Genomic DNA, 25,908 nt, shown 5'->3' on the forward strand with positions numbered 1-25,908 from the left:
GCCTCACCAGTGCTTTATAAAACTTCAGCATCACATCCTTACTCTTGTATTCTAGACCTCTTGAAGTGAATGCTAACGTTGCATTTGCCTTCCTCACCACTGACTCTATCTGCAAGTTAACCTTCAGGGTGTTCTGCACAAGGACTCCCGAGTCTCTTTGCAGCTCAGATTTTTGGATTTTCTCCCTGTTTAGAAAATAGTCTGCATATTTATTTCTGCTACGAAAATGCATGATCACATACAACATGGAAATTGGTGCCAAGTAGGTCCAGGTGACTTCCAACATTGTGTTTCATTTGCCACTTTCTTGCCAATTCTACTAATCTGTCTGCAGCCTACCTGTTTCCTCATCTACCTGCCCCTCCACCGATCTTTGTATCATCTGCAAACTTGGCAACAAATCCATCTATTCCTTCATCTAAATCATTGATAAATGGCATAAAAAGAAATGGCCCCAACACAAACCCCTGCAGAACACCACTACTCACTGGAAGCCAACAAGACAAGGATCCATTTATTATTAATCGCTGCCTCCTACCAATCAGCCAATGCTCTAAACATGCCAGTAACTTTCCACTAATATCATGGGCTCTTAACTTGGTAAATAGCCTCATGTGTGGCACTTTGTCGAAGGCCTTCTGAGAGTCCAAATATACAACATCCACTACATCCCCTTTATCTATCCTACTTGTAATCTCCACAAAGAAGTCCAGTAGGTTCATCAGCCAAGATTTTCCCTGAAGAAACCATGCTGACTTGGTCCTATCTTGTCCTGTGTCACCAAGTACTCCATAACTTCATCCTTAACAATTGACTCCAACGTCTTCCCAATCACTGAGGTCATGCTAATTGGTCTATAACGTCCTTTCTGCTGCCTTCCTCCTTTCTTAAAGAGTGGAGCGACATTTGCAATTTTCCATTCCTCTAGCACCATGTCAGAGTCCAATGATTTTTGAAAGATCATTACTAATTCCACCACAATTTCTACCACTACCACTTTCAGAACCCTAGAGTGCAGTTCATCTGGTCCGGGTGAATTATGAACACTTAGGTCTTTCAGCTTTTTGAGCAGCTTCTCCCTTGTAACAGTAACTGCACTCACTTCTCTTCCCTCACACCCTTCAACATCAGGCATACTGCTAGTGTCTTCCACAGTGAAATCTGATGCAAAATTTTCATTTAGTTCATCAGCCATCTCCTTGTCCCCCATTATTATTTCTCCGGCCTCATTTTCTAATAGTCCTATATCCACTCTCATCTCTCTTTTATTTTTTACATACTTGAAAAAGCTTTTACTATCCACTTTGATATTGTTTGCTAGCCTGCTTTCACATCTCATCTTTTCCCTCCTCATGATTTTTTAGTTGCTCTCTATAGGATTTTAAAAGCTTCCCAATCCTCTGTCTTCCCACTAATTTTTACTTTGTTGTATGCCCTCTCTTTTGCTTTTACATTAGCTTTGACTCCCCTTGTCAGCCATGGTTGTACTATTTTGCAATTTTGTAGGATTTTTTTTATTTTTGGAGTATATCTTTCCTACACCTTCCTCATTTTCCCCAGAAGTTCACGCCATGGCTGCTTTGCTGACATCCATACAACAGGTACAACAAGCTGGAGGAACTCAGCAGGTCAGGCAGCATCCGTGGAAACGAGCAGTCAGCATTTCGGGCCGAGACCCTTCGTCAGGACTGAAGAAGGAGGGGGCAGGGGCCGATAAAGAAGGTGGGGGGAGGTGGGAAGGAGAAGGCTGGTGGGTGTCAGGTTAAAAACCAATCAGAGGAAAGGTCAAGGGGTGGGGGAGGGGAAGCAGGGAGGGGTTAGGCAGGAAAGGTGAAGAAGGAATGTGAGGGGAAAGCACTATGGGTAGTAGGAGAAGGCAAAAGCATGAGAGAGGTGATAGGCAGCTGGGGGAGGAGGTAGAGGGGAAGTGACATGGGGGAAGGGAGAGGAAGGGAATTACCGGAAGTTGGAGAATTCAATGTTCATGCCAAGGGGCTGGAGACTACCCAGTCGGTATATGAGGTGTTGCTCCTCCAATTGGAGTTTGGCCTCATCATGGCAGTAGAGGAGGCCATGTAGGGACATATCTGAATGGGAATGTGAAGCAGAGTTGAAGTGAGTGGCAACCGGGAAATCCTGTCTGTTGTGGCGGACGGAGTGGAGATGCTCAACGAAGCGGTCCCCCAATCTGCGTCGGGTCTCACCGATGTAGAGGAGGCTGCACCGGGAGCACCGGATGCAATAGATGACCCCGACAGACTCACAAGTGAAGTGTTGCCTCACCTGGAAGGACTGTTTGGGGCCCTGAATGGTGGTAAGAGAGGAGGTGTAGGGACAGGTGTAGCACTTACACTTGCAGGGATAAGTACCAGGTGGGAGATCTGTGGGGAGGGACGTGTGGACCAGGCAGTCGCGGAGGGAACGATTCCTGCGAAGAGCAGAGAGGGGTAGAGAGGGAAAGATGTGCTTAGTGGTGGAGTCCTGTTGAAGGTGGTGGAAGTTGTGGAGGATAATATGCTGGATCTGGAGGCTGGTGGGGTGATAGGTGAGGACAAGGGGAACTCGGTCCCTGTAGTGGTGACGGGAGGATGGGGTGAGGGCTGAAGTGCAGGAAATGGAGGAGATGCGGGTGAGGGCATCATTGATGACGGCAGACGGGAAACCACGATTCTTAAAGAAAGAGGACATTTGAGAAATCCTGGAATGGAAAGCCTCATCCTGGGAGTAGATGCGGCGGAGACGGAGGAACTGGGAATAGGAAATAGCATTTTTACAATTGGCAGGGTGGGAAGAGGTATAGTCGAGGTAGTTATGAGAGTCAGTGGGTTTATAGAAGATGTCAGTGGACAGTCTGTCTCCAGAGATGGAGACCGAGAGATCGAGAAAGGGGAGAGAAGTGTCCGAGATGGACCAAGTGAATTTGAGGGCTGGGTGAAAGTTAGAGGCAAAGTCGATGAAATTGACGAGCTCAGCATGGGTGCAGGAAGCAGCACCAATGTAGTCGTCAATGTATTGAAGGAAAAGTTGGGGAGCAGTACCAGTATAGATTTGGAGCATAGACTGTTCCACATTACCCACGAAGAGGCAGGCATAGCTGGGGCCCATTCGAGTGCCCATGGCTACAGCCTTGATCTGGAGAAAGTGGGAAGAGCCGAAAGAGAAGTTATTAAGTGTGAGTACCAGTTCTGCCAACCGGAGGAGTGTGGTGGTGTTGCGGAACTGGTGAGGTCTATTGTCCAGAAAGTAGCGGAGGGCTTTGACGCCTTCTGGGTGGGGAATTGAAGTATATAAGGATTGGACATCCATGGTGAAAATGAAGCGGTTGGGACCGGGGAACTGGAAGTTATTGAAGAGGTGGAGGGCATGGGATGTATCCGGGATGTAGGTGGGGAGAGACTGAACTATGGGTGATAAAATGGAGTCCAGGTAGGCAGATACAAGTTCGGTGGGGCAGGAACAGGCCGAAACTATGGGTCTACCGGGACAGTCAGGCTTGTGGATCTCGGGGAGGAGGTGTGGGAATTATGAGTTTTTTGGCTGAAGATGGAAGGTCTCCGGAGTTGATAAGGGCGGTGATTACGGGAGACAATGGTTTGATGTTTTTTGGTGGGGTCCTGTTCCAGGGGTAAGTAAGAGGAGGTTTCAGAGAGCTGCTGTTTGGCCTCAGTGAGGTAGAGGTCTGTCCGCCAGACAACTACAGCACCACCTTTGTCTGCGGGTTTGATGGTGAGGTTAGGGTTAGAGAGTGGAGGGCAGTGCGTTCAGAGGGAGTGAGGTTGGAACAGGACATCCATGCCTGCATCTCCTTCCAACTTACTTTGGCCAATCCCTCCCTCATACCACTGTAATTACTCCACTGAAATACTGTTACATCAGACTTTACTTTCTCCCTAGCAAATTTCAAGTTGAACTCAATCATATTGTGATCACTGGTTCTTAAGGGTTCTTTTACCTCATTCCCTAATCACCTCTGGTTCATTATATAACACCCAATCCAGTATATCTGATCCCCTAGTAGGCTCAACAACAAACTGCTTTAAAATGCTATCTCATAGTCGTTCAACAAACTCATCCTTTTGAGATCCACTACCAAACAGATTTTCCCAATCGACGTACATGTCGAAATCTCCAATGACTATCATAACATTGCCCTTTTAACACGCTATTTTCTATTTCCTGTTGTAATCTGTGGTCCACATCCCAGCGACTGTTGGGAGGCCTGTATATAACTGCCATCAGAGTCCTTTTGCCCTTGCAGTTACTTAACTCAACCTACAAGGATTCAACATCTTCCGATCCTACGTCACATCTTTCTACTGATTTGACGCCATTCTTTACCGGCAGAGCCACACCACCCCCTCTACCTACCTTGCTATCCCTGTGATACAACATGTGACCTTGAACACTCAGCTCTCAACTACAACCATCCTTCTGCTACGATTCAGTGATGGCCGCAACATCGTACCTGACGATCTATGATAGTGCAACAAAATCATCTGCCTTATTTCTTATACTCCGTGCATTGAGATATAATGCTTGCTGTGCTATTTTTGCTACCCCTTTTGATTCGGCAGCTCTAATGCACTGATACTCACCCTGCTGGCTGCAACTTTGTCCCATTATGTGTCTGCCCTTCCTGACAGTCTGACTGCACACTATCTTCACTTTTTTACCATCCGTCCTATCCTGAGTCCCTTCATTCTGGTTCCCAACCTCCCGTCAAATTAGTTTAGACCCTCCCCAACAGCTCTAACAAACCTGCCCGCGAGAATATTGGTCCCCCTCGGGTTCAGGTGCAACCCGTCACTTTTGAACAGGTCATACCTCCCCCAGAAGAGATCCCAATGATCCAAAAACCTGAAGCCCTGCCCCCTGCACCAGCTTCTCAGTCACGCATTAATCTGCCAAATCAGCCTGCTTCTACCCTCACTGGCCCCACATCCTGCAAGCTGATCTCACAGATTTTTGAATTAAATGATACAATAGCAGCAGATTAACAATTTTGAGGATGTAAGTGGAAACCAAAGGACCTGGAGGAAAACAAATTCCACGCAGGCAGCATCAGAAGTCAGGATTAAATGACAAAGCAGAAAATAAAGACAAAAAGAACATAGAGGGGATGTGAGAAAGTTTTTTTTTGCATATATACAGTGAGCTGTTGGAGAATGCTACTGAAATAAAATTAGATAAATGCAGGCATTTGGGAAAAAGGGTTGAATTCTAAATACCCACCAATGAGGCAGCACATGGAAGAAGGGCTGAACATACCCTTGATGATGTATCAATCCAGGATTCTATTCTCTATGTGCAGATAATCATGAACTGAAACTCGGCAGATTTAATCTAATGCGTTGTTATGTGTAATTAAGATTCCCTTCAACATTGTTTGAGCTCCTGACAAGATTGAAAATAGCCTTCTCCTGTCAGCTGTGCATGCAAATGCTGAATGCTTCCTGGATTTCATACCAAGATACATCACTTCTGAGTTTTAACTACTTCTCTGTGGGTGGAGGGAGAGTTGCTAATAGCAAGGGGGACACAACATCTCAGTACGTTTGCCCTCAGTGCAGCTGCACATCTATGTCTCTCACTCTTACTCGATAATTTTGGGCTGGCTTCTTTTGCTCCTCTGCTGAGATGTGATCTGTCTTAGTGGCAGTATACCGGATAACTATATATGGGCAAACAGATGCAACCTGTTCATAGAGCACAAAGCACCCGGATAACGTAATATTCACTTAAAAAGCCACTGAAAATGATCCACTTGCCAATTGCTCACATATTGGAAGATGAAAACAAAGTTAATATGCTCATTCAATAAGAAACGCCACCTCTCATTTACTGACAAACAACATATTTTTCAAAATAAGTAATTAAATAAACGCAAACTTACTTAAAACTTGACAAAGATCTTTGTCATGTTTTTATGTTTCACCCATATATTAAAGGCTGGAATACAAAATAAGTTTTTAGGAAATATTATGAGCCATGCAACTTGATAGTTTTTGATGAATAGCATTTTAGTTAAGTTCCTCAGAGACTTTGCTAATAGTTGCCTTGAAGAAAACCACATCCTGCCTATAAAGCTAACACGTCACATTTCAAGCTTTTCCTGTCAGGTTTATTTTACATTTTTAAAATCTTAATCTACCATAGGACTGAATTGAGAGATTTTTAAAATATGCTTTCATATTGTCCAAGTTGTGGGAAGCCTGTCTATTTTGGTGAGTGTGCAAATCTTCAGAACATATTACTTAGCCAAAGGAAAAATTAATTCTGTAAACATGTTGGTGTGGCTTGTTCCCTCTTGCAGTTGGTAGAGTTGTGTAACTCAACTGAATGCTTTTTTAAGAACATGGCGACAGAGACATAATATGTTCTTCTAAAGATTTTAAAGGGAGAATTTACTTTGACTTTAAACAAAAAAATTACAGAAATTTCTGGAACAGTCATGATGAGATGATTGTACACTGTGTGATCTTATTTATCAAAGTGTTTAGACCTGAGCTTAACAGATTAATTAGTACAGAGTGAAGATGAATGTTTGTTAAGTATAACTAAAATAATTAACTTCCCTCTTTTTAAAACCATCAATGGATGCTTTTTCTGTAGAGTGGGTGCACCATACGGTGAGCAGGGTGGCTTTGGAGATACTCGACTTACAGCTGTTGGTAGATAAGGAGCAGGACTCCATATCAGTCACACGCCAATTTGTCATTGCAGAAATGGCATATAAAAAACAGCATAAAGGGCGCATTATCGTCTTTCATTAAAAAATCTCACTGAGGTGATAGTTGTCTTAGAAGTCGGCCTCAGACACTGCTCTAGAAGAAACATGTTGAAATGAATCTTTTAGATAAAACAGCTAATCCAAACAGGCAGAAAGGATATCAGTATCATAATGAAATCTCTGTTAGGGCCAATATTAAAGGTGTACTTGTTCGGGAAAGATAAAAGGATATGTCTCATCTACCATTCAGTTGCTCTGAATCAAACAGATCTTGGCAAAATTTTTGCATTTATAGGGAAAAAAGTGTTTCAGTTTGTATTAGTGATTTTTTCCAGTTATGAAAGCATTCTTTATTAACGCTATTCTTTCTGCAGGGGAGAAAAAGCGATCCTTAGGCAAAGATTACCACCCACTTTGTCTGAAATGCTACCGGTGCAAGCGTCAGTTAAGTCCCGGCCAGCATGCAGACGTAAGTGCAGTCTTAAGCCTTTTCTGTTTGCCCCAATGTCTTATTGCCTTGTTGCATTATTCTAATCTGGCCTATCAACCTAGTTCTATGCTTGTCTCCTTGTGGGAATTATAAACAACCAGAACATCTGCCGCTTCCTTTTTAATCATGAACATCAATATCTCCTGCCTCATGTACATCTGGAGATGAAACTAATTATGTTTTGCCTTGATCTGGGTTAGAATTCCACAACTGGGATTCTCCCCATTTACATGGCAGAGCACCAGGGAGAATGTGATTCTCAGCAAGCTTGCTTACTTGAGCAGTGGATAAATTGATCGTTTCAGTTGCATTATGTGTGGTGTGCATTGCTGTGAGTGCATCAGTGTAAATGAATGCTGTAACATGAGTAACTGGCATGAAGGTTGTTGGAATAAATAAAGGATATGAATTTAAATCACACTGACTAACTCTACAGGGTAAAAGCAAGACAGCAAATTAATACATTTTAAAATAGCCTTACACATGTTACAGTGACTGTTAATGTAAACCATATGGAGCTCGGAGACATTTTGTAATGACATGCTTTATGCAAATATAACTTTAAAATTTCAAAACGCCTATTTTGGAAATCCACTTTAAAAATGAGTGAAGGAACCAGCCAATCAGAAACTTCAAAGAATAGATGAGGACTGAACATTTCTTTTATCATCAGTGGCATAATCTAATCCTTCAGAATGACTACAAATGCAATTAAAATGCAGTCAGACAAAGTAAGACTACCCAAAAACAAATATATGCTTTACATTTGTTTTCTTATGTGCATCTTTATTATGAGCAGTTGACTTCAATAAAAGATTAAAGATACATATGTCTGAAATACTGAAGCTGTTGAAGCAAGAGATGCAGTAGCAATTTGCTTGGGGCTGGCAAGAGAGGTCATAACACTCAAACTCATCTCAGATGGTAGATTTCTAATGGTATTTATTTCATCTTCATCTTGCTTTTAATTAACGTCTTTTTGTCTTTTATTTTCATGTTTATTTTATTTTATTTATGTTTGTCCTTTTATCCTATTGTAAAGCACTTTGAACTGCATTTGAACTGTAAAAGCTGAGGTACAAGCTTAGCCAAGCACACTCATTTCTCAGTTGTGAGGAACATTCGGACTGTTCTAGTCATGTTTAACACTGCAGCTTTCTTGAGATTTACATAGATAATGCTATGTAGGCCTGATTGTTTAATGTTATTGTGCAGTGACTTGGGGATGACATCAGTTGTAGGTAATTATTATCAGGACATTGTATACCCTGTTCGTATTCCATAGTCTTTCAATTTCCTCTTTTAATTCAGCATATTTCTGGTGTTTTTCATTGACTGATTTTCATATATTGTATATGTGTAGAATGGTTATATCTATTAAGTAAGTTGTTCTTGCTTGTCTATCCTGTAATATTATTTCCAGACAGTTGTTATTATTGTTATTATTTTTTTACAGCTCAAACTGGTAAACACTGAGATATGGGCATAGGCAAGCACATTCACTTCTCAGTTATGAAGAACTTTCAGAAAATTCTAGTGGTGTTTATTATTGTGGCTTTCTGGAGATTTACGCAGATATTTCTGTGTAGCCTTAATTGTTTAATTGTGTAGTTAACGATTATAATGATTGGTAATAGTGGATTAGTTGTAATATAATTTGCAGGACTCTGAATCTAAAACTGGATCTGGCTTGTATTTGTAGTAAGGTTTAGTGTTTTTTATGAGTTTGCATTTTAAAGCAAGATTTTGGTGAATGATGGTTGCCACTTGGTTGAGCAAGTGTAAGTAATTGGATTATGTTTAAGTGCTGCAGGATCCTGTAAAGTGTTGGGACTTTCTGATTTCTCTTGACATTTTTTGCATTTATTGTCTTGAATTTATTGGTCTTTTATTATGTATTTTTGATCAATTGTGTATTAACCATCTGGTCTTGTATAGCCACAAGGAACCCCTCTTTCAGGGAAGAGGTCTCCAACAATGAGCCAGGCATTTGATGTTTCCTTATCAACATCTAATCTGCTCAGATCAGTATTACTATTATTATTATTACTAGACTGAATTTTGGTCATCGTTTAGATGTCTGGTAGGTGGAAATCCATCAAGTGTTTCACCCAAAAACAAGTTGCCAATAATCTGCACTAATTTATAGAGTGAATACTTGACCTACATAGTTATAGAAAATATTGATAACTTTCATTTATATAAGTGTCTTTAACATATAGAAAAAGAAACCCGAGGCAAGTTTAGTACCAAATCACATCATGAAATGTTACCATAAGCAAGTAAAAGACTGGTTGAAAAGTAGATTTAAAGTAAGAGGAATGTAGAGAGGTAAAGCTATTTAGGGAGGAATTTCAGATTATAGGGTTTAGGAATGTATGGCTATCATTGGTTGTGCCAGGAAAATCAGGCATGCGGAAGAAGCAAGAATTGGATGAATGCAGAGATCCTTGAAGGTTGAACTGGAGGAAAAACACAGATATATTTAAAACATGTTATATTTGAATGCATGTAGTATTTGGAATAAAGTAGATGATCTTGCAGCACAGTTAGAGATTGGCAGTATCACACTGTGGGCATCACTGAGTCATGGCTGAAAGAAGATAATAGTTGGAAGTTTGACATCCAGGGATACCCATTGTATCAAAAAGACAGGCAGGTATGCAGAGAGTAGGCAGAAAGAGGTGACATAGGTTTGGAAGATGTAGAATCCTTGTGGGTGGAGTTAAGAAACTACAAGGTTAAAAAAGTTCTGATGGGAGTTGCATACAGGCCTCTGAACAATAGCCAGGATGTGAGATACAAATTACAATGGGAGATAGAAAAGGCATGTAAAAAAGGAAATTTACGATTGTCACGGGGGATTTCAATCTGCAGATAGATGGGGAAAATTAGGTTGGCACTGGATCCAAAGAGAGGGAATCTGTAGCATGCCTACAATAGGTCTTTTTATGGCAGCTTGTGGTTGAACCCACTAGGGGAAAGGTGATTCTGGAGTGGTTTCAGTGTAATGAACCAAAGTTGATTGGGGAGGTAAGGGAAGGTAAGGGAATCCCAAGGACTCAGTGATCATTATATGATAAAATTTACTGTGCAGTTGAGAGGAAGAAGCTAAAGTCAGATATATCAGTATCACAGTGGAATAAAAGAAATTACAGAGGCATGAGAGAGGAGCTGACCAATGTTGATTGGAAGGGTACATTAGCAGGGATGCCAACAGAACAGCAATGGCTGGAGGCTGTACCGGTAACTCACAAAGTGCAGGATAGATGTATCTCAAAGATGAAGAAGTAATCTAAAGGGCAGATGATACAACCATGGCTGACAAGGAAAGTCAAAGACAGCATTAAAGCAAAAGTGAGGGTGTATAATATAGCAAAAATTAGTAGGGAATTAGACGATTGGGAAGCTTCTAAAAACAAATGGAGGGCAACTAAAAAGTTGTAAGGAGAGAAATGATGAAATATGAAGGTAAACTAGCCAATAATATAAAAGAGGATACCAGAAGTTTTTTTTTCCAGATATATAAAGAGGAGTGAGAGTGGATATCAAACCACAGGAAAATGATGCTGGAGAGATAGTAATAGGGGACAAAGAAATGACGGATAAACTTAAGTATTTTGCATCAGTCTTCAGTGTGGAAGACACTAGGAGTATGCCAGAAATTCGGGAGCTCAGGGAGAGTGTAGTCGCTATTTCTGAGGAGAAGGCACTTGGGAAGCTGAAGGTAGACAGGTCACCTGAACCAGATGGAGTAGCCACAATATCACCATGCCCTGAACTCATCTGCCTTCTCTTCAATACCTTTTGCATTGAAATGCACTGTACACAAATCAGAACATCTATCACACCTTGCCCAATCTTTTGCTTCCTGACTTTGTCTGTGGTCTTAAAAACATCTGTGTCCACAATCACTCTACTATAGTTCTGACATTCTGGTTCCCACCTCCCCGCAACTCTAATTGAACCCCCCCCCCCCCCCCCAGCCTCCCACCATCCAGCACTTGCAAAGCGTCCCACTAGGATATTAGTCTCCCTCCAGTTTAGGTGCAAACCTTATCTTCTACACAGGTCGCACCTTCCCTGGAAGAGAGCCCAACGATCCAAAAATCTGAAGCCCTTCCTCCAGCACTAACTCCTTAGCCATGTGTTAAATTGTATTAACTTCCTCTTTCTGACCTCACTAACACGTGGTTTGGATAGCAACCCTGAGATCACAACCCTGGAGGTCCTGTCCTTTAACTTAGCACCTAACTCCCTAAACCTGTTATCCTCGTCGTTTCTTCTGGCAGGCACATGCTAGCTTTAAACTCTCAAAATTTCACTTTTGAAGGCTTCCTATTTACGAGGTACACTTTTGCTAGAAAACAGCCTGACTCAATACACATTTGCCAGATCCTTTCTAATACCATCAAAATTGGCCTTTCTCCAATTTAGAATCACAACCCAAGGACCAGACCTATCTTTTTCCATAATTACCTTGAACTAATGGCAGTAAGATCACTGGATCATTGGCACTTCTATATAATGATTAAGGAAACTTTTGAACACATTTGACAAACTCTATCTCATCTAGTTCTTTTACAGTATAGGAGTCCCAGTCAATAGGTGGAAAGTTAAAATCACCTACTATCACAACCTTATGTTTCTTGCAACAGCCTGCGGGTCTCTCTACAAATTTGTTCCTCTAAATCCCTTGGACTGTTTTATGGTCTATAATATAGCTCCATTAATGTGATCATAACTTTCTTATTTCTCACCTCCACTCATAACACCTCACTGGACAAGTTCTCCAGTCTGTCCTGACTGAGCTCTGCTTTGATGTTTTCCCTGACTAGTAACATCACCCCTCCCTTTAATCCCTCCCACTCCATCACATCTAAAGCAAAGTAACCCTAAAACATTGAGCTCTCAGTCCTGCTCCTCCTGCAACCAAGTCTCACTAAAGGCTACAATATCATAATTCCATGCGTTGATCCATGCTCTGAACTAGTCTGCCTTACCTTCAATATGAGGCAGTAAAATGGTTTTGCAGGAAAAGCTGGAGAGTGGTAGTAAATGGTTGCCCTACTGACTGGAGGCCTGTGATGAGTGGAGTATTGCAGGGATTGGTGCTGGGTCTGCTCTTTGTTACCTATATCAATGATCTGGATGATAATGTGGTAAAGTGGATCAGCAAATTTGTGGATGATGTCACGATTGGAGGTATTGTGGACAGTGAGGAAGACTGCCAAAGCTGGAAAAATGGCTGATGAAAGTTAATACTGAGAAGTGTGTGGAGTTGCACTTTGGATGAGCAGCCAGGGTAGCCAGGTTACACCTTGGATACCAACTAGGGTAGGGCTAATACAGTGAGGAGTAGGGCACTGAGGAGTGCGGTGGAACAGAGGGATCTGGGAATACAGGTCCATAATTCCTTGAAAGTGGCATCACAAGTAGATAGGGTGTTAAAGAGAGCTTTTGGCACATTGGCCTTCATAAATTAATATATTGGGTACAGGAGCTGGATGGTATGTTGATATTGTATAACATGTTGGTGAGGCCTAATTATATTATAATTATATTAGAGGGGAGGGTAGTTACACATAAATTATTTCTGTAAAGCTGATATCAGTCATTTAAAAGGCTTTGATTGTCAGGGGAATATTCCCAATATCTCTCTCTCTGACTATACAAATGTCACTGTATGCAGCCTTGTCTAGCACCTCTATGATCTTGCCCTTCCTTATCTTTAATTTCCTTCAGTCTAAAAGCCATCCAAAATATTTTCATCTCTCTCACTCTAGATTTATGATCATCCTCTAACTTCATTGCTCCCACATTGATTGCTGGGTTTCAACTATCATGACTCCAAAATCAAACCTCCACTGATGTGCCATATTTTGGTTCATTTGCAAGCTTGGATTAGAAAAATTCCTGTAAATCAACTTGGAGAAGCTATATAAAAGCACCTAAGCACCAAGTAGTTAAAATGGGGATTAGTCTAATTACCCAACAAGCACAGTTTTGAGGAATCATCATAAAAAAAAGTCATTTTTCATTATGATGTACTTTATATAAAGGTTTTCGGGCAGGTGGAGCTGTCAGCCTTGGACAGCAGCCCGCCTCGGAGAAAGAAAACCGATCTTAAACTTCTGCTGCCTTGTGGCCATACCCACCCGTGGGAAAGGCTTCGGGTGTAAACCCTGAGGAAGAAATCCATGGCCGGGGTCCCTGAGGCAGTTTGATGCTGTTTACAGTTTCCCTCTGGCAACCTCTGTGATGACACTGGTGCCAAGTTGTATCAGCACTTGCCCTTCTCTTGGACTACATCAGTGACGTGGAGAGCAGGAATCTGCTGCATGGGCAACAGCCGGTTCTTCAAATCTTCCCACCCAGTCTTGCGCCCTGGAGAGGACACAGTCCACCAGAGGCACAAACCCATCATCCCCTGGGATCAACACTGCCTACTACTACATAAAGGTTTAGTTTCCTTTTGCTGTCATCCAACTACATTTCAATTTCACTTTATATGTAGGAGTTTTCTGAGCTAATTCCCTAAAAGGATACAGAATGTTATATTCTGTAGGCTTATTAAAATATTATGTAAACAAACATAACCCAGGACATGAGATTAATTTTATAGAAATAATTCTCATTGCTACTATCAAGGTACAGGAACCTGAAGACACATACTCAACATACGCATACATTTTAGAAACAGCTTCTTCCCCTCCACCATTAGATTTCTGAATGGACAATGAACCCCTGTACACTCCCTCGCTATTTTTTACTTTCATTTTTGCTCTCTTTTTGCACAACTTGTTTATATATATTTCTTATTGTAATTTAGTTGTTTATTATTATGTATTGCAATCTACTGCTGCTGCAAAACAACAACTTCCACGGTACATGCCACAGATATTAAACCTGATTCTGATTGGATACGTTTTTGGACTAATGGTCAATTAATAATAAAGAAATGTTGACAGAAACTTAGGTTCCTGGATTAAGCAAAGCTACATTATTAGCCGGAATAACTAAGTTTGCTTGGTAGCTCAGGAGTGCTCAGAGTTTATTTCTTCTGGCATGTAAGGAGATTGGTCTCTGGACAATCGGTTAGGAGTGAAGTGAGGAGAAATATCTTTACTGACGGGGTTTACTGTTTGAAATTCTGCATAATTAATTGTGGTTGTTCATTGAATATGGGGAAAGGGCAGAAAAATAGTTAAGGTACAAGACTGACCACGATATCCAATGAGAGAGCAGGTTTGAGACACGACGTGGGCCTATTAATTGTGCAGGCTGCAAGCAGCACTCTGAATGGATGGTATCATGAGCTGCATATTGAGTCTACATGCTACAGCCATCCTCCTAACACATACCATGCCACAGTAAACAGCATTTACATCAACTGGAGGCTTCAGCTGCTACAAAAACTTTATAGCTGGCTCCAAATGAGACAGGAAGCTAGTTGAGCCTTGAAAATGCAGTCACCATAATCAGCCTCCTTCTGTAGTCCTGCAGCTTTGTGCAAACCTCTCTCCCATCATCAAGCATGAGCATAGTTGTAGGTGCTTTTTAGGAGAATTTATACTTGTCGGAAATCTGCTGCCCCATGTCTGTAGTCAAATGCTATACATTAACTGCTTGAACAGGTATTTTGAGTGAGAAGTATTATCAGAGAAATGCATATTGTAAACCTGTGGATGATAAATGTGAGTTTCTGCTGACAAGAGTCTACAGTCATTGAAGACAGTTCACTTGTTCAGATTCCTATACTGTTGGAGGTGCAGTTATTAAACAAAGATTCTTAATGACATCTCCTTCTCAATCAATATTACCAAAGAGAGACTGACAGAATATTCATTGCCATTTGTCGAATGTGGAATTTTGCTGTGCTCATTACCCATTATGTTTAAAGCATGAGACTATGACAAAAGCAGAAAAGTTTTTTTTAAAAAAAGGGAAAATCTGCAGATGCTGGAAATCCAAGCAACACACACAAAATACAGGAGGATCTCAGCAGGTCAGGCAGTATCTATGGAAAAGTCAATGTTCAGGCCAAGGTTTTTCTTCAGTCCTGCTGAAGGGTCTCGGCCCGAAACATCAACTGTACTCTTTTCCATAGATACTGCCTGGCCTGCTGAGTTCATCCAGCATACTGTGTGTGTTGCAAGTTTTTTTAAAAAAGGGATATTTTTGGATGAAAGACATTTTCCAAATTAATTTCATTGTTGTTTCTTTTGCTTAGCATGATGAGAAACCATACTGCAGCCACTGCTACCTACAGTATTTTGGACCAAGAGGTAAGGTAGTATATTCAAAGTAAAATTTATTATCAGAGTGCATACATGTCTCCACCCCGAGATTTTTTTCTGCGGAAACACTAAGCAAGTCTATAGAACAGTAACTGTAAACAGGATCAATGAACACTAAACTGTGCAAATACAAATATAAATAAATAGCAATAAATAACGAGCATGAATTGACAAGATAAAGAGTCCTTAAAGCAGGGGTGTCAAACTCATTTTAGGTCACTGGCCGGATTGAGCAAAATGCAGCTTCATGCGGGCCGGATCAGTCGGACACGTGCGAACGCAGCTTTCGTTGCCTCCGTTTTTTCAGCCTGCTCTCATGTGTCTCAGTCTCTGCTATAACTACAAAGTGTTTCCCTTTACAAATTCCGTTTCTTATGAAGAAGACTGCCGAATAAACACTTAAAAACCCTGAAAACCTGGTACCTGAATAAACTCAGCATTAGCCATATTATACGCCATAGGCGCTTCGATTACTGGGGCCAGCTTTAATAGTAATTAGATATTATCTCGCGGGCCAAAGATAATTCCACAGCGGGCCAGATTTGGCCCGCGGGCCTTGAGTTTGACATATATGCCTTAAAGTGAGACCATCGGTTGTGGGAACACCAGAAATAGAATGAGTGTAGTTATCCCCTTTTGTTCAAGAGCCTGATGGTTGAGGGGTAGAAGCTGTCCTTGAAACTGGTGGTGCTTTCCTACAGCAACGTTTCATGTAGATGTGGTCAATGGTTGAGAAGGTTTTACCCGTGGTTTATTGGACTGAATCCACTGTCATTCCTAGTATTTATCTGTTATAATAAAGAGACCACAGACACAGACAAATAGTGAAAGGCAGAATTGCAGAGGTACACCTACACAAAGATCGAAGAGCAGAGCCATATATACACAAAAACACTCACTAACCACAGTATAACATAACCTTAATGATTTTAAAGATTCATTTTAAAATTTATTTCCACATTTTTGTGGTTAATAGAACCTTGGGGTAACTAACACATTCTTTTCATCAGCTGACCGATAGAGCTTCCATTCACTCCAATCTACTGTTCACTCTGCTTCCTCATGATGTCCTGTGCAGGAAAATCTTCAAATAACCAAAATGCTGTGCAATTTATCCAAAGTTTTAGTATAAATCATTAAATAGGTTTGATAGCTTGTGGGTTAGCTCTAGCAAAATGAAATTGGTTCACAAAGATTAAGCTAACTGTGGTTAAACTGGAAAACTTGCAGAGAAGATTGACAAGGCTGTTGCCAAGTCTAAAGAGCCTGAGTTACAGGGAGAAGTCAGGCTAAGTCTCTATTTCTTGGAAAGTAGGAGAATAAGAGGTGACCTTATAGAAATGTTTAAAATAATGAGAGGTGCAGATAAGTCAAGTCAAGTCCCTTTTATTGTCATTTCGACCATAACTGCTGGTACAGTGCATAGTAAAAATGAGACAACGTTTTTCAGGACCATGGTGTTACATGACACAGTACAAAAACTAGACTGAACTACGTAATTAAAAAAAACACAACACAGGAAAAAAAACCACACTAGGCTACAGACCTACCCAGGACTGCATAAAGTGCACAAAACAGTGCAGGCATTACAACAAATAATAAACAAGACAATTAGACAGTAAGGTGTCAGTCCAGGCTCTAGGTGTTGAGGAGTCTGATAGCCTGGGGGAAGAAACTGTTACATAGTCTGGTTGTGAGAGCCCGAATGCTTCGGTGCCTTTTCCCAGATGGCAGGAGGGAGAAGAGATTGTATGAGGGGTGCGTGGAGTCCTTCATAATGCTGTTTGCTTTGCGGATGCAACGTGTAGTGTAAATGTCCATGATGGTGGGAAGAGAGACCCCGATGATCTTCTCAGCTGACCTCACTATCCACTGCAGAGTCTTGCGATCCAAGATGGTGCAATTTCCGAACCAGGCAGTGATGCAGCTGCTCAGGATACTCTCAATACAACCCCTGTAGAATGTGATGAGGATGGGGGGGTGGGAGATGGACTTTCCTCAGCCTTCGCAGAAAGTAGAGGCGCTGCTGGGCTTTCTTTGCTATGGAGCTGGTGTTGAGGGACCAGGTGAGATTCTCTGCCAGGTGAGCACCAAGAAATCTCGTGCTCTTAACAATCTCTACCAAGGAGCCGTCGATGTTCAGCAGGGAGTGGTCGCTCTGTGCCCTCCTAGAGTCAACAACCATCTCTTTTGTTTTGATAAGGTGAATGGTAATGGAAGAGTCCAAAACTAGGGGGCAGAGATCTAGGATGGGAAGGGAAAGATTTAAAAGAGAACTGAAAGGAAACTTTTTCATGCAGGGGGTGATGAGTACATGGGATGATCCGCCAGAAGAAGTTGGCAAGGCAGATACAGTAGTATTGTTTAAGAAGTATTTAGCCAGGTACTGGGAGGAGTGGGGCTTAGAGGGATTTGAGCTGAATGCAGGAAATTGGGAAGAGCTGGTTGAGCAACATGAACAGCATGGAGCCATTGGGCAGAAGGGCCTGTTTCTGCACTGTATTGCTTTGTAACTCAATGACTCTAACTGAATTCAGTCTTGTTTACAAAGGATTCCAGTCCATTTTTGGCAATCCATTTTATTTCTGTTCAGATGTAGTTGTTCGTAATACCTAGATTTCCTATGGAATTACAGTTTGAAGGTCTTCACTGTAAGTGATGCACTGAGAGAGGGCTACACTGTCAGAAGTGTTGGCTTTCCAGCAAAACATTAAACAAAGACACCATTTGCTCTCTTGTGCTTACCAGTGAGCTTATATCAATATTGGCAAAAAATGTGTCTTGCAATGCCTGAACAATTCTTTTTCCTCATCAGGTAACACTACTAAAACAGATTATTTATCTTATGAATGTGAATTATGCACAAATTGTCTGCCACACTGACTGAGTTAAAAACAACTGTAGTACTTAAACAATTCACTGGCTGTGAAATGCTTCAGTATCTCCTGGCAATGCAAAAGATGCTTTATATACTGTAAATGCTAGTTTACTCCTTCTTTCAATCTATGATTTTTATTTCATCACTGTTTTAACCACTTCTCTTTAAATACTTCTGTTTTTTTAAAAAACTGAAACACTGTGGAAACTATGGTCTTCTCTTTCATTATAATGAAAGGTACTTATTTTGTTCTTGTGGTGTAAATTGGAAAGATTACCACTACTGCCTCCCCTTAATAAGCCTGAGCTAGTGAGGATATGCTTTATTCCTGTTTCTCACCAATTCTTTATATAACTCCACAGTTTGCTATGGCGTTTCATGAAGCATTCAGACAACTGTATTGGGTAGAGTTTCATATCCATCAAACCAGGTTCCCTTTCTCTACTACCCAAAGGTTTCAACAACTCAACAGCTCCATGGTCTTGAGCTACAAATCATGCAATATTTGTAATTAAATGGTACTATGCTGAGTTAGTTTATGATGTAGCATTGCCACCAGTTTCTGTATCTACAAACAAATTGTAAGTACTATTTTATCAGGCTTATACCATTATCTGTAGCACAATCAATTAATTTTGATTCATGCGATCAAATCCATTCAGTAAATAGATGTGATATTTTGTGGTTTTTACACTAGCCAAAACTGAAGTTCATAGTGATTACGTCACCAATTTGGTCTATACAAACTCCTGCCAACTTTGGCAATCCTGCTTAATAATTTCTGTTAGAATGGCTACTAAAGTCTGAATTACCCATGGAATATCAGTTCAAGAGTCTCTACTCCACAGTATACCCTCCTGATATTCTGCTCTGTGGTACTACAAACACCACAGTTGGGACAAGCAGGAGCAGGTGTATCAGTTAACACAATATACATGAACACAGTATATATAGAATCTTTCCTCTTCCATCATTATCAGTTTGGAAGGGTTCACTATTTCACAGAAATAATGATTCATATGCACCATCAGCTAATTACAGATTAAGGTTCAAATGCAATCAAGTTCTTGACATAGTTGCTGCGTACTAAATATATGTACACCAACATGAGGACAGAGATAAGCGGTCTCATTACCAACAGCAAAAGAAAGATTCTGTGTCTTAACACACCAGATGTCAAGCACACATGAAACGCAGCAGCAAGCAAGTCACCTCTACCGTCATGCACTAAGGTTATTACGTGTACATCATTGAGAACACTACAATTTAACTTGCATTTCATATCACCTTCTAATGAAGAACGTTGTCAAACCAATATTAGAAAAAGAACAATCTGTACCATGGTATGTCTACAGAAAGTGAATCTTGAATCCCCAAGCCTCCTAAGAGATTTAGTAGTCAAATTTTCCATTTACTTTACATATAAAACTATACTACAAAAAAAACTAAATGGAAAAACAAGGTATCAGCCTCTTTCTGCTTGACTTCATCAGAACCTCTCAGTACATTCTTGTTATATGATCATGATACTTTCAACAAATATTACCAGCATTATTCAATCAGTTGCTCAGATGAACAGAGCCAATAATAGATACCCCTGTTTTGGTTGGGAGATCTAAAGCAGTGATTTCAGTCTGTAACTGTTCAGGCTGGGGCTCCAGCTAGTGACGTACTGTACTTTCACAATTAACTTCACAGACAAACACAGAGCACAGAGTATTTATTGTAGCTTCTTGTCTTTTTACCTTCGGAGTCTGAAGTAAATCAAAGTTCTAGGAACTTAGAAATTTAAAAAAATCAGTATCAAAATAGTTTTCTAAATAAATTACAGGCATAGAGTGAACATTAAGTGAATAGTCCAGGAAGAAACAAGTTAGTCAGAACTGTGCACAGGTTTGAGGGGTTTAACCATGAAGCAATATGAACTCCAAAGAGCTGAATTGATATGCAAATATTTAGCAGGGATATAACGAAATGTACAATGTACAGTTTTAGATATTAATCATTCTAAAGAAACAAACTAAATGCTAAATCATGCCCATACAGTACTATAAGGCAAGCAATTTGAGAACTGTGTATAAACTCAGTAGGTGAAGTTCCTAGTGTCTGATACTTTGTTAATAGTCCTTTAATATTCACTTAATTTTATTGTTGCTTGTATTTCACTGCAGGACCAAGGCGGCCAGCATCTCGAACTACTTCTGGAGCAGCCGGATCCAATGTTCCAGTTGAGAACCCCAGCACTTAGCTTCATCCTGTTATAAGAACGACTTGCAGCTTTAACTCTTGAGAAAATCAGAACAGCAACGTACAGAAAAGTAACAGCTTGTAGAAACAATTTTATCTTTAGAAATTAATTAGTTGCTGCACTCCATTGTTATGTAAATGAGAAAATGTTTCAAAGTGACTTGATCTCAAACCATCCATGGTAATATAGCTTTGTACATGAAACCAATCTGTTTGCTTCAGAATGTCTGACAGTAATTCTGTCGTCCTGTTTGTACTTTTAGTGAAATCAAGTCTTCAAAGGACAATACAGAAATCTATGATTCTTCATAAAGCAGCTCATTGTTATTCTTTTTTCCAATTTGATTGATTGGAGACAAGCTGCTGTGAAACAGACCGGTCTCTACAGACTGGTTAGTGTTCCATCCATTTGTGCACTGAATCAATTGCAGTAACTAATGTATGGACTGCTATTTGCAGCTATACATGAGTAACGTGTGCAATAGAATATCATTTTATTTGTAAGAATGTTATATCCTTCTGTAATAAAAAAATATTTCTGCACTTCCTGTCTGCATCTCTTGACTTCCTGTTGCTACACTATTATCATTTTCTCACTTTAAATTCCATATATAATAGAAAATTTGTATGTCAACTAATCATTGACTGAAATATAGATACTGAGTTTCCAGATGGCTTCTGAAAATAAAAGCTGATGCTATGTTTGCTCTCTCTGAACAGAAATTTCTTATCATTGAAATTGGATTTCATCTATCATTTGGTGCAAAAAAAAGAGAAGCCTCTGCCAAATTAAACCTCCTCAAAAATTCACAGCATTGTTAAAAAGTAGATTTGAAACAGGGTATTTCAAATCCAGAAAGAAGCTTTAACATTTAGCACGGTTGGCTCCTGACAGAACCTCGGTTCAGAGCAAACTGCAAACATTTTGCACATAGCAGTTGGAGAAAGATGTCAGCTTTTAATGGCAGATTCATCACGGCAGTCAGCCAACACCATCTCACATTATTAATGCCATAGAGGAAAGAGAAGCTGCAGTGGAAAGGGAGAGAGTTCCCACATTCACAGGGATGTTCTGGTGAATGGGAGAAGTGATGTCTTCTGGCATGGGGAGGGGTGGGTTATCCACCAGAGACTTGCTTGAGCTAACATAAGAGACTGATAAAATGTGGCTTAAATGCAGGCCCAGAGCAATTTAACACTCTTCATATGACAAGCTATTCAATCCTAGAATCATTTTGTGAACCTCCTTTGAACACTCTCCATTTTCAGCACATCCTTTCTTAAATAAGGGGCCCAAAACTGCTCGCAATAAATGAGGTCTCATCAGTGCTTCACATTTAGCAACCAGTTAACAACATTTCATTACAATCACTGCATCCCCTTTGAAATGTTATTAAGTAGGCATCTGCAAATCCAAGAGTGCAGCTATATACCCCTGATGGTGTTGTGGATAGTGTAGAAGGTTGACAAGGTTTACAACTGGACATTGATATGATGTAGAGGTAGACTGAGGTCGAATTTCAAGGCAGAATATGGGGTTAATGACAGGATTCTCAGTAGTTTGGAGGGACAGGGAGATCTTGGGGTCCATATACATAGATCCCTCAAAGTTGCCTTGCAATTTGATAGGGTATTGATAGGCAAATGGTGTGTTGGCCTTCATTACTTGGGGTATTGTGTTGAAGAGACACTAGGTAATGGTTTAGCTCTATACAAATTTGGTAAGGCCACACTTGGAATATTACATTCAGTTCTGATCGCCTCATTATTGGAAGGATGTGGAAGCTTTGGAAAAGGTGCTGAGAAGATTTACAAGGATGCTGCCTGGATTAGAGAAAATGTTTTATAGGTTGAGTGAGCTAAGGTTTTGCTCTTTAGAGAAAAGGAAGATGAGAAGTGACTTGATGATAAGAGGCAGAGATCAAGTGGACAACCAGAGACATTGTCCCAGGGCAGAAATGGCTAATATGAAGGGACATCATTTTAAACTGATTGGAGGAAAGTATAGGAGGGATTTCAGAGTTATGTCAAAGAGTAGTGGGTGCATAGAAATTAGGATAAATTATGAGACTCTCGAATAGGCACATGGATGACAGAAAAATGGAGGGAAGGATTACATTGATCTTAGAGTAGTAGGTTAAAAGGTATAACCATATAACCATATAACAATTACAGCATGGAAACGGGCCACCTCGGCCCTTCTAGTCCGTGCCGAACGCTTACTCTCACCTAGTCCCACCGACCTGCACTCAGCCCATGACCCTCCATTCCTTTCCTGTCCATATACATATCCAATTTTACTTTAAATGACAATATCGAACCCGCCTCTACCACTTCTACTGGAAGCTCATTCCACACAGCTACCACTCTCTGAGTAAAGAAGTTTCCCCTCATGTTACCCCTAAACTTTTGCCCCCAAACTCTCAACTCATGTCCTCTTGTTTGAATCCCCCCCTACTCTCAATGGAAAAAGCCTATCCATGTCAACTCTATCTATCCCCCTCATAATTTTAAATACCTCTATCAAGTCCCCCCTCAACCTTCTACACTCCAAAGAATAAAGACCTAACTTGTTCAACCTTTCTCTGTAACTTAGGTGCTGAAACCCTGATAACATTCTAGTAAATCTTCTCTGTACTCTCTCTATTTTGTTGACATCTTTCCTATAATTTGGTGACCAGAACTGTACACAATACTCCAAATTTGGCCTCACCAATGCCTTGTACAATTTTAACATTACATCCCAACTCCTATACTCAATGCTCTGATTTATGAAGGCCAGCATACCAAAAGCTTTCTTCACCACCCTATCCACATGAGATTCCACCTTCAGGGAACTATGTACCATTATTCCTAGATCACTCTGTTCTACTGCATTCCTCAATATGTCCTATTTTGATTAGTCCTACCAAAATATATCACCTCACACTTATCAGCATTAAAATCCATCTGCCATCTTTCAGCCCACTCTTCTAACTGGCCTAAATCTCTCTGCAAGTTTTGAAAACCTACTTCATTATCCACAACTCCACCCATCTTAGTATCATCTGCATACTTACTAATCCAATTTACCACCCCATCATCCAGATCATTAATGTTTATGACAAACAACTTTGGACCCAGTACAGACCCCTGAGGCACACCACTAGTCACCGGCCCCCAACCTGACAAACAGTTATCCACCACTACTCTCTGGCATCTCCCATCCAGCCACTGTTGAATCCATTTTACTACTTCAATATTAAAACCTAACGATTGAATCTTCCTAACTAACCTTCCATGCGGAACCTTGTCAAAGGCCTTACTGAAGTCCATATAGACAACATCCACTGCTTTACCCTCGTCAACTTTCCTAGTAACCTCTTCAAAAAATTCAATGAGATTTGTCAAACCTGACCTTCCACGCACAAATCCATGTTGACTGTTCCTAACCAGACCCTGTCTATCCAGATAATTATACACACCATCTCTGAGAAGGTCTGCACAACATTGTGGGTCAAGGGCTTGTACTGTGCTGTGATGTTTTATGTTCGAAAGAAGAAATGCAGATGCTGGAGATCTGAAATAACACATAAATGGTGGAAAATCTCAGCAGATCAGGCAGCATTTGGGAAAAAAAATAAACTGTCAATGGATCAGGCCAAAGACCATTCACCTGTACTGAGAAAGTAAGGAAATACAACTCTCTTTGCCAGTTCTGAAAAAGGATCTTCAATGTAAAGTGTTAACTGTTTGTCTTTTTACAGATGCTGTCTGACTTGCTTAGTTTTTCTGGCACTTTCTGTTTTTATTTCAGGTGCGGGGACAGGTTTAACAAGGAGGTACACTCTGCACTAATGGACTGCAACTTGGTATCAGGGGCAGGGAATCTAGTATAGAGTATTGCTGGAGGGAAGGTCTGTGTGTGAAAATTTCCTCAGATAGAGGCCACAAATATGACGTTATTTATGGCAGACTGGATAATATATGCAACATGTAGTCTGGTTTCTACTGTACAGAAGAAGCTACAGCTCTTCAGGGATTTGAGAGACTACCAAGGAGCTGATGGATGTTTGCATTGAGGCAGGAAACACTGCTAGGTGATGCAAAAGATACTGAGTGTGGTAATTTAGCTGTTCCAAAAGCAGAGGCACAAAGCAATTCAGAGTATTGCCCACCTGCATGAACAGAGAATAGACAAAACATGTGCAGATCATTCTCCTATGAGAGCAGAGAACTGGAAAGTTCCAACTCATCTCTCTTCTGTATTCTGCCAGAGGCAGAGTTCCACACAGTTTCTGCAAAGACTTAACTCGGAAAAGGAGAGAAGAGAGCACGGATGAGATACCTATGATTCTAGGTCATCTCTGGGTCTGGAGGTTGAAATAATGATATCTCGTCTGAGTGTCAGCAAATCGCCTTCGTTTACACAAAATTCACTTGGTATGCAGGTTCAAAACATTAATGTCCACTCTATTAAAGTCACTAATCATCTCCTGCCACATTCTCTCAGGCAGCACACTCACCCATGCTCTATCTGCAGCCATCCCAGAATTAGATGAGAAAGCATTAGTGAAAAGTGATTGCTTGAGCAGGAAGGCATGACACTATATACATCACATTTGATTGTTGTAAGCTGAGTGAATCAGTACTGCTGCTACTGCATCAGTTCTGCCCTGCTGCATCCACTGAAACGTTCAATTGGTACAATCACTTAAATGAACTCACTGAAAGTTTCATAATGGATTTCTCTTTGTCATTGAGCATGGACTTCATTGGCTTGAAATGTTAGCCTCTTGATGCATTTCCCTACCCACTGCATGCCAATCCGATTGATTGATTGTGTTAGTGCAGTGACGTTAGCTACAATGCTGATGGGCCACCACTGACATTAAGCAACGGTCTGGAAGTCTCACGATCTTGATCAATATTTAGAACTGCAGAATAGAGCTATTTCAAGGAAAATAAATTTTACACAGAAGCTACAGGGATTGACATAAGTGCCACTCATCAGGAAATACATAGGCGTTGTAGTAAACCATTTAAGAAATTAGATGGGGATTCATTCATAAATAGCTCATGACCAGTGTAAGTGGATGTTCACAGAAGGATGTGAATGAATGTCAGCCAGGCTCTCCTGGCTTAGAACTTGTGTGCTATGTTGGTACTAAGGATTGAACAGTGAACTATAATTTAGTAGGTTTCTTTTAGAAAGTCCTTCCCCACGATGAGTCGCTTATAGTCCTCGTAATCAAAACCTCGCTCTTTAGCGTTATATGGTTAT

General features: G+C 40.7%; 1 protein-coding gene across 2 annotated transcripts; it reads left to right on the forward strand.

Annotated features, from left to right (window-relative positions):
• The first annotated feature begins 6,094 nt into the window (after positions 1–6,094).
• LOC140713619 (cysteine-rich protein 1) lies at positions 6,095–21,156 on the forward strand. 2 transcript variants are annotated; one of them, XM_073023957.1, is made up of 4 exons: positions 6,095–6,224; positions 7,105–7,199; positions 15,454–15,508; positions 20,570–21,156. In XM_073023957.1, exons 1-4 carry the CDS (start codon positions 6,182–6,184, stop codon positions 20,644–20,646), a joined length of 270 nt encoding a protein of 89 aa, XP_072880058.1. In that variant the 5' UTR covers positions 6,095–6,181; the 3' UTR covers positions 20,647–21,156. The 2 variants fall into 2 exon arrangements, with proteins under 2 accessions (XP_072880058.1, XP_072880066.1); XM_073023965.1 differs by lacking the exon at positions 15,454–15,508.
• Positions 21,157–25,908: the final 4,752 nt, after the last annotated feature.

This window comes from Hemitrygon akajei, chromosome 2 (genome assembly GCF_048418815.1).
Source record: "Hemitrygon akajei chromosome 2, sHemAka1.3, whole genome shotgun sequence".
In the NCBI taxonomy this organism is placed as follows: Eukaryota; Metazoa; Chordata; class Chondrichthyes; order Myliobatiformes; family Dasyatidae; genus Hemitrygon; species Hemitrygon akajei.

Coding starts and splice junctions, on each gene's coding strand:
- LOC140713619 (XM_073023957.1), top strand. CDS start 6,182: ATGCTTTCATATTGTCCAAGTTGTGGGAAGCCTGTCTATTTTG. Junction 6,225..7,104: donor TGGGAAGCCTGTCTATTTTG/GTGAGTGTGCAA, acceptor TTCTTTCTGCAG/GGGAGAAAAAGCGATCCTTA. Junction 7,200..15,453: donor GTCCCGGCCAGCATGCAGAC/GTAAGTGCAGTC, acceptor TCTTTTGCTTAG/CATGATGAGAAACCATACTG.